General features: G+C 51.6%; 1 protein-coding gene across 1 annotated transcript in view; it reads left to right on the plus strand.

The window, feature by feature from the left end:
- Positions 1-1,904: 1,904 nt before the first annotated feature.
- Positions 1,905-18,945, plus strand: part of LOC144179450 (uncharacterized) — a 28,973-nt gene continuing 11,932 nt past the window's right edge. Inside the window, exons 1-4 of the mRNA XM_077707809.1 lie at positions 1,905-2,374; positions 2,432-2,585; positions 11,275-11,377; positions 15,354-15,497. Of these exons, the coding sequence (XP_077563935.1) occupies positions 2,052-2,374; positions 2,432-2,585; positions 11,275-11,377; positions 15,354-15,497 (724 nt within the window). The 5' untranslated portion in view covers positions 1,905-2,051. The remainder of the gene's footprint in view (positions 2,375-2,431; positions 2,586-11,274; positions 11,378-15,353; positions 15,498-18,945) is intronic.

The following is an 18,945-nucleotide window of genomic DNA, read 5'->3' on the forward strand; positions in this document are numbered from 1 at the left end:
TGGCCATTTGATTTTCGCCCTCAAGAGCGCTTCGTGTTTCAACCATCGTCATTGTTGGGCGCAGATTCGAACTTTATATTGCCGAGCTTGCTTAGCCTACTGCGCATGTCCACCAATTTTCACCGCGGTGAGAGCAAGTGTGTTCGCAAAGTGTTCCACAATTTAGGTGGAATGTTCTGTGTAAGGCTGAGTGTTTCATTTCGGTGTTGAGGACAGGTGGTGGTGCTGTTCCATGGCATTTGTTGACCCACTGTTGTGGCCAGGTCTGGGAGGCTGAATTGTTTTTATTTGTCAATGACCAGGTAAGTACGGTCGCTGAATTCGGTGCCACACATATTGAACCCTAAAATGCTATGTTCATAAAATATAAGCATAAAATGAGTCGGCAATTTCCTTTAATACAGGGTTCTAATGCAGCTCAGTGATAGTTGAAGTACCTTGCGAAACTATATGTTCTCCTCCGGTCTTTGGGCTGCTTGCGGTGAAATTGAAACAATTGAACACTTTTTCTTATACTGCCGCGGTTTTTCTTTCATTCGGAAACTGTATCTGGCCGCCTTCCTCTGTCGATGCCTGTGCTCCTTTCGTTCGGGCACCCATCCCTGGGGCGGCCACGTGTATATCGGAGACAAGACGCATGTCCTGCTAACCTGGTCAAAATTTTTTTAGCCTTTTCTCCCAAAAATGGCATCAATCACCGATTCTTCCCTAGATATATTATACAGTGTGTTGCGACGATAACTGGAACACTTTAAAAAATTTTCCTGAGCGATCCGCCGCTCTGTTCACGCTCAAACTTCACACAAAGGTCGCATTTTGTGGTCTATTTTGTTTGACATCGGGAACAACAACGGTAGTTACCTGTTTATTCTGAAAATAAATAAAAACGATTTTCGCCTATGGGAAAATGGCGGCGATTTGGACGTGCGAGCCCGAAAACCGGGTTTTCTGATCGTCTGTTAGCTCATTTCTAGGTGCATTTTCTGATCGTCTGCTGCACCATTTGGCTCCGTACGTGAATCCCAAACATGCGTTTCACCCTGCAGGTGGTTCTGTCGTTCCAACATCAACTTGCGCTGGCTCGCACGTCCAAATCAGCGGCCATTTTTCCATAGGCGAAAATCGTTTTTATTTATTTTCAGAATAAACAGGTAAGTACCGTTGTTCCCGGTGTCAAACAAAATAGACCACAAAATGCGACCTTTGTGTGAAGTTTGAGCGTGAACAGAGCGGCGGATCGCTCAGGAAATTTTTTTAAAGTGTTCCAGTTATCGTCGCAACACCCTGTATAATTCGGCAGCCGTTTACCCAATCCCTACAAGCTGATTGTGTAGGGCTGTGAGGTGGGCGTTTTAGCCCCCAGAAAGCCACCCCGTTTTTTGGCCAATCCCCCACGTGGGTATGTGCCAACAAGAGGAACAACAGCAGCACCTAGATTCCTAAGCCGGATGTATGAAGAGAAATGAAATTAGCACCTCACTGTCCAAGAAAACATAACCTGTAACTTTAAATAGACGCGGCCATTTACGCTTCACACATTGAGCCAAATAAAAAAAAAGCGGGAATTGATCTACCACCTAACGAGTTATCTCGTCGCCTGACAACCAAATGCGACCCTATTTCAAGGCATGCGCATTTCTTGTAATGTAAAATATATGACCCACCATACACATATTCTTCGTGCGATGTATGGGAGGCCATGGAGTTAATACTACTGGGAGGGAGAGAAAGGGGCCATTTCCCGACGAGTTTTTGTAGAATTCCTGATATCAAAATTAGCCGCTTTGATGCGACACCGCAAAGCAAAAGGACAGACACTACTTCCAAAGTTTGATATTTATTTATGTAAATGTTGTACTCGTTTTTTCTGTTGCGTTTTCGGGGTTGTGCCACGCAACGTCTGTTGCGATCAGTTTCGAAAGGCATAACCGTCATCGTCATCACCACGCCGTTGTCTGCTTCGAGTCGCACGCCAAATGATTGTTGTCGTCCTGCATTGCTCTTAAAAGAAAAAAAATAAGACCGCTCGCATCCACACATCACGCACAGCGATGAAGGAGAAAAAGAAAAAGGAGGACGACAGTCGTGGGAGCACAACGTCGTCGAGCGTGCGACGACAGCGCGGGCCATACGGGCCGAGATGCAGCCCGAAACAGTGGCAGGCTATCCTCGACTTCATTTCGGACGAGCCTGCGATGGGCAAACAGTACAGCGAGCTCAAACCAGACCTGAGGGCGAAGCTTTGGCAGAGGCTGGCCGAAGTGGTGAACGACATCGGGCCGGCCAGACGGTCGGTCGAGGACTGGAGGCGGCTGTGGTACAATCGAGTGGCGACCGCCCGCCTGAGGGTCGCCGAAGCGTTCGCGCAGCACAGGTAAGCTTTCGCACCTATATCGGGGTGCGGCCTCTAAACTCGAAATGCCTACGACAGGCTGACGGGCGGCAAGCCAGCGGACGCGCCGGCGGTGCTGGCTGACTCGGACGTCCGTATTACCAACATCATCGGCGTCGACTCTCTCATTGGCGACTTCGAAGTGCCCGTGACGAAACACCGTCCCATTGCCCCCGCACCCCCCGCTGCCAAGGTGAGCCCTTCGAGTACAGCGTACGCGCGTGCTGGGTCACGTGGCCATTTTGCATCGCTTAATTGTGAGTGCGTGCCAACGTTTTTAGATTAGGTCGGTGCGTGCGTTTGCTGCCACACGCTCGCCGAGCAGCGGAGCCCTCAAATAATAGCTACCCATCTCAAACGTGCACTTCCTCTTGCTGCGTTGCAAAATTCTTGTCGCCAACCCTGCGACCAAAATGGGATCCAAGTGCATGTTTCGATTTCCCACTGCACAATGTGTTGTGCGACTTAAAAGGAGCAGCTAATACGGATTTCTCATTGATTTTTTTTTTTTTTCAGCGGTGAAGTTTGAATTCATACCTGCAGGCTTAATTCTGTGTAAAGCCCGCATTCCTACTCTGCAGTGCCATTTCAGCGGCCACTTATTATGTCAAGTAACTTCTGAGTGGCTTTCGGTCTTTGTTCGTGACAGTTCACATTTTCGGAAGTCGGGGAATTAAACCGACCAATTCGCTTATTTTAGCTCTGTAGCAGGGCGCTTTCATGCTGTCGCAAGAAGCAGAAATATTTTCACAAGAACTTCGAACAAGCTTTGTTGATGGTTGTAATTCGAGAAAGACAACATGCTACCTTTCTTTGTTGCACAGGTTTTTTTTGGGTGAAAGCGCTCGGACCTCCTCGGTATGCAGAGAGTCCACACACATGGGTTGTCACCTTAATTTTGAACGTTGCCACCTGGTCGGCCACAGTATGTCCATAGTGTTGTCCTTATGACGCACACCACATACGCCTGTTCAGACAGCGATGCTTTAATAAGTGAATTAGGAACGGTCCACTGTGGACTAAGCTGCAACGAGTATCCTAAATGCCTTATCTGCAAAACGGAGCCGATATTGCAGCCAAGAACACAGAACAGCTAGGCATTCCTTGCACGCACAGCTGTCTTCTATATTCCCCCAAACCTGCAAAGTGCTATCATGCGCATTTTCGAAATACGACACGTGCATTGCCCACATTCAGACCAGCCAGCCACGGAATGAGCTCATGAATGTGAAAGACAAGTTGCTGTTTGACTTGTTCCTACTAGTCGTGTACAGAACACCATGCCATCAAAACGCCGTTGCAAAACAGATACAAAAGAAAAATTAAAGCCGTTCCACTCAATGTGAAAGCTGCCGGAAGTGCAGAGCAGTGATTCGTCATAATGGGCTGCAGCGCTGTTATCCGCTCACTGCTGCCACCCCATGCAATTCGAATTTCCTGCCTTCGCAGTGCTCGCGCGCCCCCTGTCTGAAACTGCGTCAGTGGGAGTGATTCTGTTCTCTTTGTGCATTTCTCCCTGCACGTGCCAGCGTTGCACTGCCACATTTTGTTAATACTATCATAAAAACCAACCCAACGGACGTCCTTAACTAAAGGAATGCGGCGCTGCCGGTTAATTACGTATATTTTTCCTCAAATGTACCTATAGTTTTTTTTGCACTGACCAACGGGAAGATGTATGACAAGCGCCAGCTTTTCACCGAGTTTCGAACGCTTCTGACTATATAAACCGCTTGGCTTTCGAAGCCTCTGGGGTACGCCGCGAACAACAGCAACAGCGTTACTCCGGGACGCCGCCTTGGTGCTCTGTATACTTGGGTCGAGAGAGCGAGCTAGGACGACAAGGTGAGCGCCTAAAGTGCCCTGCACTTAAAACACCATTGCCATCAGTTAAACATTGGCGAAATAGGGAACTTTTCAAAACAGACCAAGGAATACCAATGTGGTGTTAGAAATAAGTTCATACGACAAACGCCGTCGCCGAGCATGCACATGCATGGTCTCACGATATTGTTGTGGACGGCGCCTCTATTTTAGTTTTGGGAAAAATTGGCCGTGATGCGCTTGCTCCCCTGTGAGTGTCATCAAAAGACAATAGTCCTCTAAATCCCCTGTCACGCCACTCCTACTCCGCTCCCACCACTTCCCCTCAGCTCTCTCGCTCCTCTAGTGAGCAATTGGATGGGATTTGTTCGATGCAATTCAATTTTCCTCGCTCTCACATTGCTCACAAGCTGTCGTGTTGGGGGAAAACGCATCTTTTCCTTTATTTTTTGTTTCTTCTTATGCCTTGAACAGAACAAGTGGGAAATCTGGCATTTTTTTGGGCGCTTGCTTTTTTTTTGTTTCATACGAGCTGGAATCTCTCTGTGTCATTTTCAACGCGTTTTATCTTCTTTGCTATCGCAAGAACCAACCCAACTTGTATTCTGATCAAAAAGAGTGTCTTTCTTTATGGTTAAGTACTCAACGTTGTGGGGAGCGCCTTGGCGCACCTTCTAGCCTAGAGGGTGTTGCCCGGAGCCCCTCGTCGCGAGCTTCCCTCCCTTGCCCTCCTCGTCGGTGCCCGAGGGATGGCGAGTGGACGGGTAGGAACGGGCGGTGGTGCTGAAGAGCTGCGCGCAGGGACTCGAACTCGGGACGCGGAGTGTTCTTGGTTGGCGTGTCTGTGTGTGTATGCCCGGACGGGTGACAGCGCGTTGGAAGATGTAAGTAAAGAGTTCTTTCACGCAACCGCAGTGTGCCTCATTCCTTGGCATGCCGTAGAGAGCAGGCCCACATCTGGCGCCCGAACGTGGGGCTGATGTCAAGCCCACCCGTGGACATTTGCTCTCTGCGGCTGCCGGGAAGGGGCCCACTGCGGTTTGGGACGGCATTCCTTTGTTCCGGGAAGGAAGCGCCATTTTGGCAGTGGGAGACCAGGGCTTTGAGCCGTGTAGATACATGTTTGCAAATTAGTTTTGAGGCCAGTGTTTTAGTTTGCTTAGGTGTTACGATGGCTGTAGATGCCTGAAGTTTTTCTTGCGTTCTTTTTCTCTGTTGTTTGGGTAACGGCCTGAGTGGTTACATTGCGAGTGTATTTAGCGTTTGTAGGGATATTAGTCGCTTGTGTATTTTGACGTGGCCCTACTGTGGTTTTTTTGTATTTTAATGTGGCTGTAGTTCAGCCCCGTTGGTCGAATGTATTGTCTTGACGTTCGTTTTTTGCTTCCATTATAGATTTGTGTGTGGAGTGTGTTTGTCGCGTTGCGTATGCAGTTAGCGCGGCTTCCTCTGTATTTCGCGTCTACAGTTTGGCGTGGTTGAGCCAGCTTTTTGTTGGGTAGTTCGCTGGAAATGGCTCCTACCACAAGGAGAGAGACGGGAGAGAAGGAGGAGCCGCAGGGCTCGGGGGGAGACTCAGCGGCCGCTGCGCAGGAGGCTGCTGGTCAGTTGCAGCCCGCAGATCTCGCCTCAATGATGAGGCAGATGACCGGGATGTTCGCGGAGATGACCCGAATGCTCGGTTCGGCGCTAGCTGCTCCCACCGCGGGTCCTGTAGTGCCGGTCTCGAAGCTGCGTTTGAATATCGAGGTTCCCTCCTATTCCGGCTACGGAGACGTGAAATCCGTTTGCGAATACCTGCAGCAACTAGATTCGTATCAGACTGCGGTAGGCGCATCGGATGATGACGTGTTGAGGCAGGTCTTGCCCGTGGCACTGGTAGGAAGCGCTGCGCGTTGGAGGCGCTGCCAACCGGCTTTCGAGTCGATGGCAGATTTTAAGGAGCGCTTCCGCGCTGAATTCCTGCCACCCGATTACGAACACCGTATGAGGGACGAGCTTGCCCTTCGCACGCAGCACCCTGAGGAGAGTCTCCTCGAGTACGTGCGGGCAATGCAGGAGCTGTACGAACGGGCCGACCCCGAGGCAGACGACGCGGTCAAGGTAGCGCGCGTGTGCAGGCAATGCCACCCGCGTTTCAGACCGTACCTGCGAGGCCGGAGTTTTCGCAACTTGGAGGCCCTCGCACAAGAAGCCCGGGTAATTCAGGCGGATTTACTCGCCGAGCTTCACTACAGGTTGCCGCCGAGACCCGAGGAATCGCTCGAACCGGGTTGCGCCTGGTCGGGAGGGGGAGCGGATAACGGCCCCACAAACTCCTCGGTCGGAAGCAACGCAGGCGACGGAAGAGGGAGGCAGGACGAAGCAGCCCGCTTGTGCTGGTTTTGTCGCAAGCCTGGCCACTTCTCCCGTCAATGCCCCGAGAAAATGCGTAGCACGCAGGGAAACTCGGATCGCCGGCGACGGTGAAGGACGGTGGCTCGTCGTCGCCAGCGGGAAGCGAGAAGAGGGGGCCAGACAGGGGGGGCGCGAGGGAGCCCCCAGGGCACCCAGAAGCTGGCGTCGACGGGCAACTGGCCCCCTTCGCATGCAGGGCGCAGGAAGACCCCTCTTCGGCTGCCCCATTCATGCGAGTGCAATTAGTCGGTCAAGAACTTTTTGCACTGGTCGACACGGGCTCGACGGTTTCTCTCATCGGGGACGAAATCTTCGAAGCCTGCCGGAAAAGAAGAATCCGGGTCAGGCCCGCCGAGACACCCTTGAGCTTAGCAGCGGGTTCGGCAAAAGCAGACGGAGCTGTGAGACTCACGCTCGGTTTTGATAGCAGAAAGCGCAGACAGCGTTTTGTTTGCTTGCCTGGTTTGTCTGTTCCAGTCATACTGGGCAGAGATTTCCTCTCGAGGGAGGGTGTTGTGCTCGACATGGGGAGGAACGGCTACCAGTACGGGCCGCAACCCCCTTTCTTTCCTTTCGCGAACGCGCCGATGCACGGTTTACACCCGCACGGGGCAAATAGACTCTACTGCGCTGCGGAAGGCCAGGGAGAGGCGTCAGGAAAGAGGAGCACTGATGTAGAAGCGATCGTCGCATCTTTTTCAGGATCCGATGATCAGCGCCGAATGTTGGCGGAAAGTTTGCTCCCCTTATCGGAAGGGGGTGGCGGAAGCGCGCGCGCCGAGTGCAGTGGTTTCATGGGCGGCGCGGGCCACCCCGAGAGGGGGAAGAAAGGGCCGGACGGAGGAGTCGAGGCCGGCCGCAAAGGGAAAGCGGAGCGGCATCTCGCAGCGGCGCTTTCTCGCCCCCCGAGAACAGAGGCAGAAAGGAATCTGTCTTGGGGGGAGGTAGTGAGTAAGGAAGAGCTCATTGAGGCCCAGAAAGCAGACGGTCTGTGCCAGCGGGTGCTGAAAAGGCTAGCGGGAGGCGTAGCTTGCACCGGTAACGCTGAGGGGTTTGACGCGTATCTGCTGGGCGACAATGGCTTATTACTTCGCTACTTTCCCCAACTGGACGACGAAGAGGCGGTTTCATCCCCCTTTCGAGTCGTGGTCCCGAGGAAGTTGCGGAAACGGTTCATGCGGTACTTTCACGACTCAGCGCTGGCAGGACATGGCAGCGGCAGTAAGACTTACGACAAGTTATGCCGTGTCGCGACCTGGCCAGGCATGAGGAGAGACGTAATGAGCTATTCCCGCGCTTGCCCTCTTTGCCAGGTAGCGAAGCCGCGCGCTGGGAAACCTGTGGGTTTCATGAAGCCGGTGGAAAGCAGCTACCCGTGGCAGATTGTAGCGTGTGACGTAATGGGACCCCTCCCAAGATCCGCGCGAGGAAACCAGTTCATTCTGGTTATAACGGACCACTTTTCTAAGTGGGTGGAGTTGTTTCCCCTTAGAAAGCTAGCGTCGGAGCGGATCGTAGAGAAGCTGGTGGAGACATTCACTCGTTTCGGCTTCCCCTCCGACCTGATCACTGACAATGCTTCGTATTTCACAAGCAAAGTCTTTTCAGACTGTTGTCGAGCGCTGCACATTCGGCACAGGAAAACGAGTCCTTATCATGCTCAGAGCAACATCACTGAGAGGGTGAACAGGAACCTGAAGTGCATGCTGGTTGCGACAACCAAGGAGCATAAGGACTGGGACGCGCGTTTGCCTGAGCTGGCTTTCGCGACTAGGACTACCGTAAATAGGTCAACGGGTTTGACACCAGGTTACCTAAACTTCGGTAGAGAGATCGCTTTTCCAATGGAAAATGCACTGCAGTACGCGGCGGCGGGTAACGCCCCTTCTCTGTCGCAGTACGCGGCTAGGCTCCGGGAACGCCTTTTGACAGCGCAACGCACGGCTCGGAAGAATCTCGACGTGGCGCGCATGGAGCAAGCCGAGCAGTATAACAAAGGCCGTCGTCACCTTGTGTACAACATCGGTGACCTAGTGCTAAGGAGAACACACCCACTCAGCAACGCTGCACGCGGCTTCACTGCAGCGCTCGCACACAAATGGCAAGGGCCATACAGAATTACGGCGCAGACGACTCTGCTCACGTATGAGATGCAGTCGCTTGAAAGCGACGAGTTGGTGGGTCCTGTGCACGTTAGCGATCTCAAGGCCTATCATGTTCGCACTGGCGATGACGAACAGGTGGTAGCGGAACCAGAAGGTGGGAGTCCCGCTTCTAATGACAGAACGGCCGGCGATAGGGTTCGCACCCATCGTTACGACCTGAGGGTGCGGTAGTGTCTACCCCCCACGGGTCCGGGTCTCACGTGGTTCTACCACGGAGCAACCCGCAGCGAAGTCACCGCTTCAAGCTTCATCGCGCCACCTGTGCGGTGGTGCGAGGCGTGGTTTTGTGTCTGGCCGTTACGATGCCAGCCTGGGCCTGCCGACGGCGGGCCCTCCCGGTGCGACCCGGGAGCTTCGTGCCACCGGCCTGGTGGTGCGGTGCGAAACGTTCGTGCCTGGGCGTTGCGAGTCTGGCCTGGGCCTGCCGACAGCGGGCCCTCCCGGTGCGACCCGGGAGCTTCGCGCCACCGGCCTGGTGGTGCGGGGCGATACGTTCCTGCCTGGGCATTGCGAGTCCGGCCCGGGCCTGCCGAGCAGAGGGCATTCCTGGTGCGACCCAGGAGCTGTTGCCACGGTCCGGGTGGTCCCGCCGCCCTTCGGAGATGCGAGGCGGCTGCGTTTCGCCTCCTGGTCGACGGCGGAGTCCTCTTCATGGGTTGGAGGCCTGCTGAGCTCCTCGCGGAGCTGTAACCCGGGCGTGGAGGCGAAAGTTGGCGCAAAGCCTACAGCTCGTTCGGGGGCTTCGAGCCTCTACGAGCGCCCGTCAACCGGGTTTGCCCCGGGCTCATCACGGCGCCTCCGGTTCCGGCGCCGAGCAGCGGAGATCGGGACGCCGGGGCGCTGTCGAGAGGAGCCTGGCCGTTCGGTGGAATCCTGCGCCGGGCAGCCGAGAATGCGCTCCTGCGGACGCCTACGTGGTGACGATGGCGACAGAGCGCCATGCTGCCACACTTCGGCGGGTGCCGGCCCACCCACAGGTGCACAGGGCGGCCCCGGGCGCCGACCAGCGGTTCCACGTGCGCTAGGAACCCGAGGACGATCTTAATTGACGGACCCGTACCCCGTGTTTGAGGGGGGGAGAGATGTGGGGAGCGCCTTGGCGCACCTTCTAGCCTAGAGGGTGTTGCCCGGAGCCCCTCGTCGCGAGCTTCCCTCCCTTGCCCTCCTCGTCGGTGCCCGAGGGATGGCGAGTGGACGGGTAGGAACGGGCGGTGGTGCTGAAGAGCTGCGCGCGGGGACTGGAACTCGGGACGCGGAGTGTTGTTGGTTGGCGTGTCTGTGTGTGTATGCCCGGACGGGTGACAGCGCGTTGGAAGATGTAAGTAAAGAGTTCTTTCACGCAACCGCAGTGTGCCTCATTCCTTGGCATGCCGTAGAGAGCAGGCCCACAACGTTTCGTTTCAGATGGGCCTGAGGTTTCTCTTGCCCTAAGCAATGGAGACACAGATGACTTGAGCCATCCATTTTGGTAGTTTAGAACAATTGCGCCCATATATATATCCTTTTTTGATGAATTGTTTTAACTGTTGGCTGTTAGGCTCAATCGAGGGACAGACAGACAGACCGAAATTTTTGTGTTTCAGCAGCCCAAGAAAGACTGTCGTCTTTCAAGAACATACCATCCCTGTGGCTGTTAGAATCCCTTTTCATTCAGTCAACTCTGGCTACAATGAACCAGGCAGAAGGGGCTATAGGATCAAGACAGGTCTATCCATCGTCAAGACCTATCTTGTCAGCCTCAGTAGACAAGGTGCCCGTATGCGATTCCGAAGCATCGAATAAATTTTCATACTTGATTAATGTTCGTGATGTTTTTCTTAATGGTTGAAACAAGCAGAGCTGCTCATTGTTGTCTCTTTGAACTGAAGCGAACTAAAAAGGGCGGTCTAAAAGAGTTGCGTGTACATTGCAAGTCAGCTAGGTAGTACCATAGTCCTGCAATGCTTCTCTGGTCATGAAACTCCCGGCCAAGTTTCGTACGGGGACAAAGGCTACCGCGAGGGGTGCAACCGCAGATCGGAGGGCATCGGTCGGCCGCTGCTGCTCTGCAGCCAGACCGGCAGGCAGGAACACGGTAGCAGCATGGCCATTCGCACCAAATTTTTTCGCCACTCACGAAATGATAAGTCCATTTGAGTGGCCCACAACACGTAAAGCGAAAGCGCACTGCTGATAAGGTGGCGAACGTCTGTTTTATCTTACTGCGTGGTTCGTTCCCTGCCATACGCGCTCTGACCACGCCTCTGGCTGCCCTCCGATCAACACCAGAGCCGCGGCGCGGCAGCATACGAAGCTGTCCCATAGCGTGATGGCGAAGTTTCATGACCAGAAAAGCATTTAAGGACTCTGGTAGTACATTGATTGGGAAATTGACTTTGCAAAGAGAAGTGGGGTCGGAAACTAAGATGGGGAAACGGGGAGACCACCACTGCAGTGTTGTGGCTCCACTACATGACGGTCAGTGACTAGATCCGTGGTTCTTTGTTTCCCAACCAGCCGGTGACTGAAGCGCCAAGCCAGACGGACGGACCGCACCAGCGGTACTTCGTGTTGCTGAACAACGGCCTTGTGGCAGAAGCCACTGCTGACGCGTCACTTGGTGAGCTTTGTAATACATTGTGTACCTGCTTTCCAATTGCTGGATTTTTATAATTGAGAAAATACTCCCTCAGATTAGCTCTACACATTCTTTTTGTAAGTAAGGGTGATTGAATACCTTTTAGGTCGGTTGAAATGCAGAGCGAAGCCTGTCACCCCGTTTAATTTTAGTTCTGTGTCACACTAGAAGGGCCCGACCTGCAGCGGAAAATTTGAAATGGAATGACGTGGTTTTCTGCGCTGCCTGTGTGCAAGCGAAAACTCGCGCACTGTTACACAGCGACAAAGCAGCGCCTCAGTGTTCTCAATGCTCTAACGTTACACATTACCGTAGACTGGCCAATGCTCTAACGTTACACATTACCTGCATTACACATTACCGCAGGCACCTGTGTTAAGAAATGCTCGCAGCTTGATAAGACTGAGGATCTGCGATTTACAAATTTTTTTTTACAGTCTTTTACCCTGAAAATTGGTTTTTCTTCAAACAAAGAAAATTGACTTCTAGCTCCATTCAGTTATTTTATATTGGCTTTAAACCTGCTGTAGCCTTGCTGGAGCAAGTACTGTTCCCCACTTCATTTTTGTTTTTTTGACAGAGTTTTTTGAAAGGCTTTTGAATTTACATTCTTGGACTCATCGTGGATAGGCCGTGGGTAGTCCTCGTACGAGTCTACATAAAAAGCCAATGTTGGATCGCTTCTCAGGAAATCCACAGTGATTCCAGGAATGATAATCGAAGGGCCCAAGTGAGTTTGATGTTGCTTAGGACGTTACGCCCAACGTCAGGGCAGCCTAGGGTAGTAAAGTCTAACTAAGGATACATAGCGCATATGCGCAGGGATGGACAGGCTAACGTTTGCTCTTGGGATTTCTTGTTTCGTTGGATTTTTAGCCTTACAAAGTGTTGTCCGTTCACATGGAAGCACACATAACTGTGGTCGCGTATTGGCCAATAGTTTCCCCGGTAACTTTAGTTTTGTACGAAGTCCCAAAATCCACACAATATGACCAACACAACACTACGCACAAACGCTCACCGTTGCTGGAGCCAGAGACCAATGTCGCAGACCGTGCACAACTCTGGGGGTGTCAACACCAGTGAAGGGATGCTAATCTTTGCAGTCTACCTACATCACCCTTGGGAAATTCAAAACAGACACTGGCACCGTCATGTACGGGCGCTTGGCACAGCTCAGACCAGAACGAGATGCAACATTGCAAACTGCGACAAGAAGGACTGGCTTTTGTCTTGGAAAAACTTTGAACTTGCCTGCTACGATGACCCCGATTGACCAACGACACCATACATATGCTGTTCCGATTTGGTCTTGGCAACGCGTCATGCCACTATCATCGCTCAAAAGCAATGAAGCACTGCATATTCCAATGAGCAGGTGTGTAGTGGCTTTGCAACAGCTTCCTTATACGCCAACTTTCACGGGATGTGGAGTGTGGTGTATGAACATAGTAGCGCGAAAGCTTTATTACCATATTTTTGCGCACATAACCCGCACCAAAAATGGGAAAATTTCAATGGCAAAGTAGGGGTGCGGATAATACGTGGTGTTTTTCTCTTAATGTAGCTTCACGGCAATGAGCATTGTGCCGTGAAGCTCCTACACTGTAACACTGACTAAGCCTTCCGTGGCAGCGATTGCGCAAAACGTGCGAGGACGAGCGCACTCTAACAACTGAATTTTATTAGTGAATGGGGACTTTCGCCTTGCAGTCAGTGTATTGTACTTGCTAAATTACGCTTTTTCTGTCTACATAGTATGTGATGTGTTGCTTGAGCAGCATCTTTGGTGTAGCCTTTCCGGTATCAAATGTGCGGGCAATCCACGAGGATTTTTCTTTTCTTTTCCGGCGGGCTGCAAGTGGGGGTGCCGATTCTACATACGCAAACTCACTGGCCGTTAATTCGGCAACGGCATCTCTGGGAATTCTGACAACTCGCTCCACACTTCGGCGACGCCGGTGGTGACGGCTTCCAGCTTCATTGCACTCCTCAGGATTTTCAGTCATATCTGGCATGCACAAGTGGCAGATTTTAAGAAAGTTTCGTGCGGTTTCTTCAGTAGCCTTCGCCCAGTACCTATTTCGAGAAGGTTAATCTAAGCTCCCTGTTTCCATTGATTGTGCTGGGGGTGTCCTTGGGATTCTCGTGCACCGCAGGGACGTCCGGCTCTCACCGCGTTTGACTCGATTTATCATTGCCAGCTTCACACAGCGAAAGGCAAATTCGACCGCTTTGTACCAGCTAGACCCGTCAAGTAGGCCTTTATTTAGTGACACTAGCACCAGCCACAACTACTACACTTCGGAATAAAGCCCGCAAAGTGCAAACGATGCGAACACAAATAATGAAAAAAAAAAAAAAAGAAAGGTTGGTGGGTGGGCCAGGATCATTTTGTGTGGGGGGTGCTGACGGCTCGCCCTACACAGCATGGTGGTGCAGTCATGATAGAAAGAGCGAGGGAAAGGACCCGCCTGCTGGCCTTGAACGACCAGGCTAAATCGCTTTTAGGGCCGTGCTGAGAGAATTTCTCCTCCGCCGAGTGGGAAAGCCAACTTGGGGGGGAGGGGATATATATATATATATATATATATATATATATATATATATATATATATAGAGAGAGAGAGAGAGAGAGAGAGAGAGCGAGAGGGGGGGTGCTGCGGCACTTCGGCAGCATTTGGCATTCGATATATCGGGGTCGGATCGGGAACAGGTGGACGTCAAGGTTAATGGAAAGTACCACAGTAACAGCAGATTTGCTGATGACGTTGCTTTGCTAAGTTACCGGGGGAAGAATTGCAAAGCATGCTTACCGCACTGGACAAGCAGAGTAGAACCGTGGGCCTGAAAAATATTATGCTGAAGTGCATACGGCAGACATTCTAAGATAATGAGTGGCAGCCTGCCATTGCCCCTGAAGAAGTAAGTGCATGACGGCTGCATCTTACCGGTACTCACCTACGGGGCAGAAACTTGGAGGCTCACTAAGAGGGTTCAACTTAAATTGAGAACGACTCTGCGGGCAATGGAGCGGAAAATGATAGGTGTAACATTAAGGGACAAGAAAGAAGAGAGCGGAGTGGGTCAGGTAGCAAACTGGTGTTAAAGACATATTAGTAGAAATTAAGAAGAAGAAATGGACGTGGGCAGGGCATTTAATGCGAAGGCAAGATAACCGCTGGTCATTAAGGGCAACAGAGTGGATCCCCAGAGAAGGCAAGCGTTGCAGGGGGCGGCAGAAAGTTAGATGGGCAGATGGAATCAAGAAGTTTGTGGGGATAAATTGGTCGCAGTTAGCACAGGACCGGGGTAATTGGAGATCCAATGGGAGAGGCCTTTGTCCTGCTGTGGACGTAGATATGCTGATGATATTGGGAGTTACTGTTATTTTTGTTCAATATAGGCATAATTTTTGCTATATATTCTCCCTCCAAATATACGGCGACCAGAAATAGTTTGATATACAGGATAATTTGGTGTAAACAGGTTCAAAATAGTCAGATTCGACTGTGAACTTTCTGAAGCCTGAAAGGTGTCACCATGCAGTGTCTAAACATTACACTACTGTTCATCTACAAACCGCTCTATTGGTGTCAGTGCGTGATTAAAAAACTGCATACATAAAGGAGTAGAAAGGGCTACATTTGATTATTCTTTTAGCTGGGTTCTTAAACGTCTCTTTGCATCTAACGTACCGTTCAAAGCATGTTGCGACGTGGCTTACTGTTATGCTTGCCAGTATTCCTTCTGGCCGCTTATTTAATTACTGGCAGATGGCAAAGTTCCTCCTTCAAAGGTTCTAGGGCCCCGTGAGGAAAACCGTTTCAGTTCAAGGTGTTTTAATTGATGCCCTTTCATCTGTGATGGAAAGCACATTGTCTGCGAAAATGACTCATCCTTTTAAATGCATTCATTCATCCACGGTGAACTTCTCTTTCGCCAACTTTCCCTGCAGCCCCTCAGCTGAGCACCGTGCCACCCCCGCTGCCACCGCCGTCACCACCCCGGGTGCTCCGGCAAGCTGAGCGTTACCAGGCAGCGTGGGACCACAATTACGGAGCCGATGCAGCTGTCGTGGTATCGCCAGCAGTGCAGCCAGGTTTGTGACGTTGACGTACTTGTGCGTTGTCAAAGATTAACCTGCGTTTGTGATGCAAAACCCTTTGGGGAAGGGGGGGGGGGGGGGGGGGGGTGAAGACAAAAGTCAACTTTGTTCAGGTTTCAAGGAACTAGGACTTGGTAGCTCATTCAGCTCCATTCTGGTCAGGAAAGACGTTTTTGCGTGACTGAAAGAACGCAAGAAGTGTTGAAAATCTTCCAAATGTTGCAGTACAGGGACGTAGTATGGGCAAGCAACATAGTTACCAGTGTGTTAACTCCACGTTTGGGTTCAAGTGATACGATGAGAGGGAATTAGAGGAGGGCCCGCTACAATCTCCCAGTCATGTTTCTTGGTCGCAACAAGCGGTAGCTTGCCGATTTGTTCCTCACAGCACGGAAAATTTGAACCACAGCGCCACGACCACCGCACTTCATTTGACATGAAAAACGTCAGAGATTCGCTCGCTTCTTCTTCTGCTTCACAAAGTTCACCAGACTGTCTTCAAGCTTACTAACCCCGTCCAAATGAGAAAATCCCGCTTTGTACATTGTGCCACAACAGTGGCGAATCTGTACACGGACGCAAGCTCGGCTGCAGCAGGTGATTGGGAACGTTGTCAGGGCCGCTAGTAGGGTTCGGTTCTTCGGCATCGGGGATGTCCGCCACAGACCGCACATCGTCGTCAGCTCTTACGAACCCGTGTCCCACTGTGCCATTTGAAATGGCACATTGGAATGCTGACAGCTCTCTAAATTCACTTTAGGTGCTTTCAGCACTGTCGTCTTTGGTATGAGAACATTTCTCGGTGGGTCCTCTCGTCTGGAGCTGCGCAACAAAGCCGCCTTTACGTCACGTTTGATTCGCAGTATCGCACTCAAAAATGTGGCGAGAAATGAAGCCGACATCGTTTCAACCGCCTGTACCCGTTGAATAATGTCCGCTTCCGTCGCTAAATCCGAATTCTTCCGTTTTTCCGTGACTATGGCGTCGAAACGCGTGCCACGGACAAAGCAAGCATGCACCACGCCACATAGGTCCCCCAGTGGGAGGCACCACTGATAACCACTCCAGCACGCAGAAAAACTCGAGAAACCGAGCGCTTCCACTGGGTTTCTCCTACTCCTGGTTGCCTTTTGCACTTAATCACTTCCTGCGTTCTCGCTACCATGCGGCTGTCCTCCGTGCTAGCGTGTAAGCAGGTGTTGAAGGCCATCGGAGTGTTGCGATGACGCCTCCTCTTCACCGAGCGCGGCAGCGCCCATGACAAGTCATCATCATCGCATAACCCCCATCAACAGAAGCGCACTTGCAGGGGCGCTTGTGGCGCAACGTTCGATATATCGAATGTCCTCGTGATTGGGAGTTCAAAACTCGCGTACAACAGCGCCATACTTTTCCATGAGATTTCCAAGGGGATGTTCTGACTGTTCGATATAGACCATGCTTCGATGTATCCGTGTTAGACGGTATTATTGTTATTGGGACAGAGCAGTCTTGTCAATGGACCAAACTTGGATTTTGTTTCCGTGGCACCATCAAGTACCCTATTCTGTGAAAGACCGCTGTTGTCGGTCTTGTCTTGTACAGAAAATGGCCACAGCTGAAAGGAGCAGGAAAATGTGTAGGCGTCTGGGCTTGTGCCAAAGTGCGTATGTGGCTTAATTTTGATAAAGTTAACGTACTTCAGTCTACGCCCCTTACAACAGACGCGCTTAATCAGGACGCAAGTGTCCACCTGCTGTATCTGAAATATGCAGTATCCAAACGGGGAGGGGGTATGAGCATAAAGTGGGAACTTCGACCAGTATTGGATTGCATGCTACAGACAATTTTGTTATTTCTGCACGCTTGCAGCATCTCTGCACTGTATTCATGCGGTCAGAAAGAGTTGCGTAACGCTGTTTACGAGGCTTAGCACGGCCACTTGGAAAAGGCTTGGCACATGCGGTCGAGAGCGTTGAGACATGATCTAAGCTGAGCAAATAAAGCAACTATCTAACTGGGAGAAATTGCTGACCAGCTACAAAAACCAGTCATGGCCAGCAGAATTTTCTAGGCTCTTTCCAAACCGTTCATGATGAGGCAGGTTTACTTGAAACCATTCGTGCAACAATTCAGATTGCTACCAGACGTTTCCCCGAGGCAGCTTCCGGATTTTTCGTTATCTTAGCCTGGTCAGTAAAACAGCTGATATGAAATAATTTGTTGAAGGACAGCTGTGAAATCGAAAGTTCGACCAGTTGAACTCCACATGGCCAATGGCAGATTGCATGCAATGGATGGGAGCCATCCCTCTGCTTGAGGCATTTCTTGCCTAATTCATCGAATGGAACGGGGACGATGCATGCGTGGGAATAATAAATGCGGAACTTCACTGAACCTGCGTTCTTTATTACATAAAGGCCTGTGACAAGGGCAGACTCAACTTCTGGCTGTGGCATATTCAAGAGCGCTGTTCTCCTATCTCACCGGAGTTGTGTTTTAACGGCGAAGCTAGTTAGCAATTCATTGATTCCAGTGCTTCACTGAACTCAGTTTAATGGTATAAAGAAAAGGAATCACCGGCACCGGCAGAGTCTGAACCCGTGTCTGGCAGATCAACGGAGTTAGGAATCAGTTGTCTTGCCCACTCGGCTACGACTGCGAGTTAGTACCGGAGAGTCAAACGGCTTACTCACTCGGCTGTGACTTTGGGGAGAGGAGTTACACCACCTGCCCGACACAGAACTGTGCATGTTCTGTTTGTTTGTTCTGCAGCTTCGATTTGCTTCTTTTTCGCCGTCATAGCAACAGTGGTGGAGTGAAGGTCGTTGCGGCAGCGAAGAACAACAAATCGGCTGCAATCGTGGACTTAAACCATCGTGATGGTCGGGAAGGTTGCGTACAGCTTCACTACCTCCAAGTCTTACGCGTCAGTGTGAGGTTACTACATTTTTTTTGGCAGCATCCTTGTTCTTGACGGTCGAGCGGATCGTCTGCTTAAACAGGCCTATATTTCTGTCTATGTCAGCCTGTTTTAGATGCGACGCATCTTTTGCTCTGAGGCATGTCCCTCCTGCGACGGCGGCGTCGCACCGTCCGTCCGCATGCCTCCTCCGTTCTTCTCTCCGACCGCTCCGACAGCTGTGTGCAACACTCTCACTCCGGCTCATTATCATAACAACAGCTGCTGCGCTTGTTTTTGCGCGCGCTTCGCTGCGTTAACAACTGCTTCGGCGCGTGCGGTGTGCACAAGTGCGCGCATGCGCGCCTCTCCTCCGCTGTCTCCTCTCCTTCAGGCGCTGTGAATATAAAGCGGGTAGCGCGCTGCGGCGGTTCAGTCAGCGCTCGCTCTCGTTCGACTCCGCGTGACTTTGCTTGACGACTTCGTGCTTGACTTGATTGTTCCAATGAAGACGTGATGGAAGCGACGGTCCCCTCAGCGAGTGGGCTGGCACAATCCAAT

Source organism: Haemaphysalis longicornis, unplaced genomic scaffold (genome assembly GCF_048455015.1).
Source record: "Haemaphysalis longicornis isolate Haplotype H1 unplaced genomic scaffold, Haemaphysalis longicornis Haplotype H1 scaffold_4, whole genome shotgun sequence".
In the NCBI taxonomy this organism is placed as follows: domain Eukaryota; kingdom Metazoa; phylum Arthropoda; class Arachnida; order Ixodida; family Ixodidae; genus Haemaphysalis; species Haemaphysalis longicornis.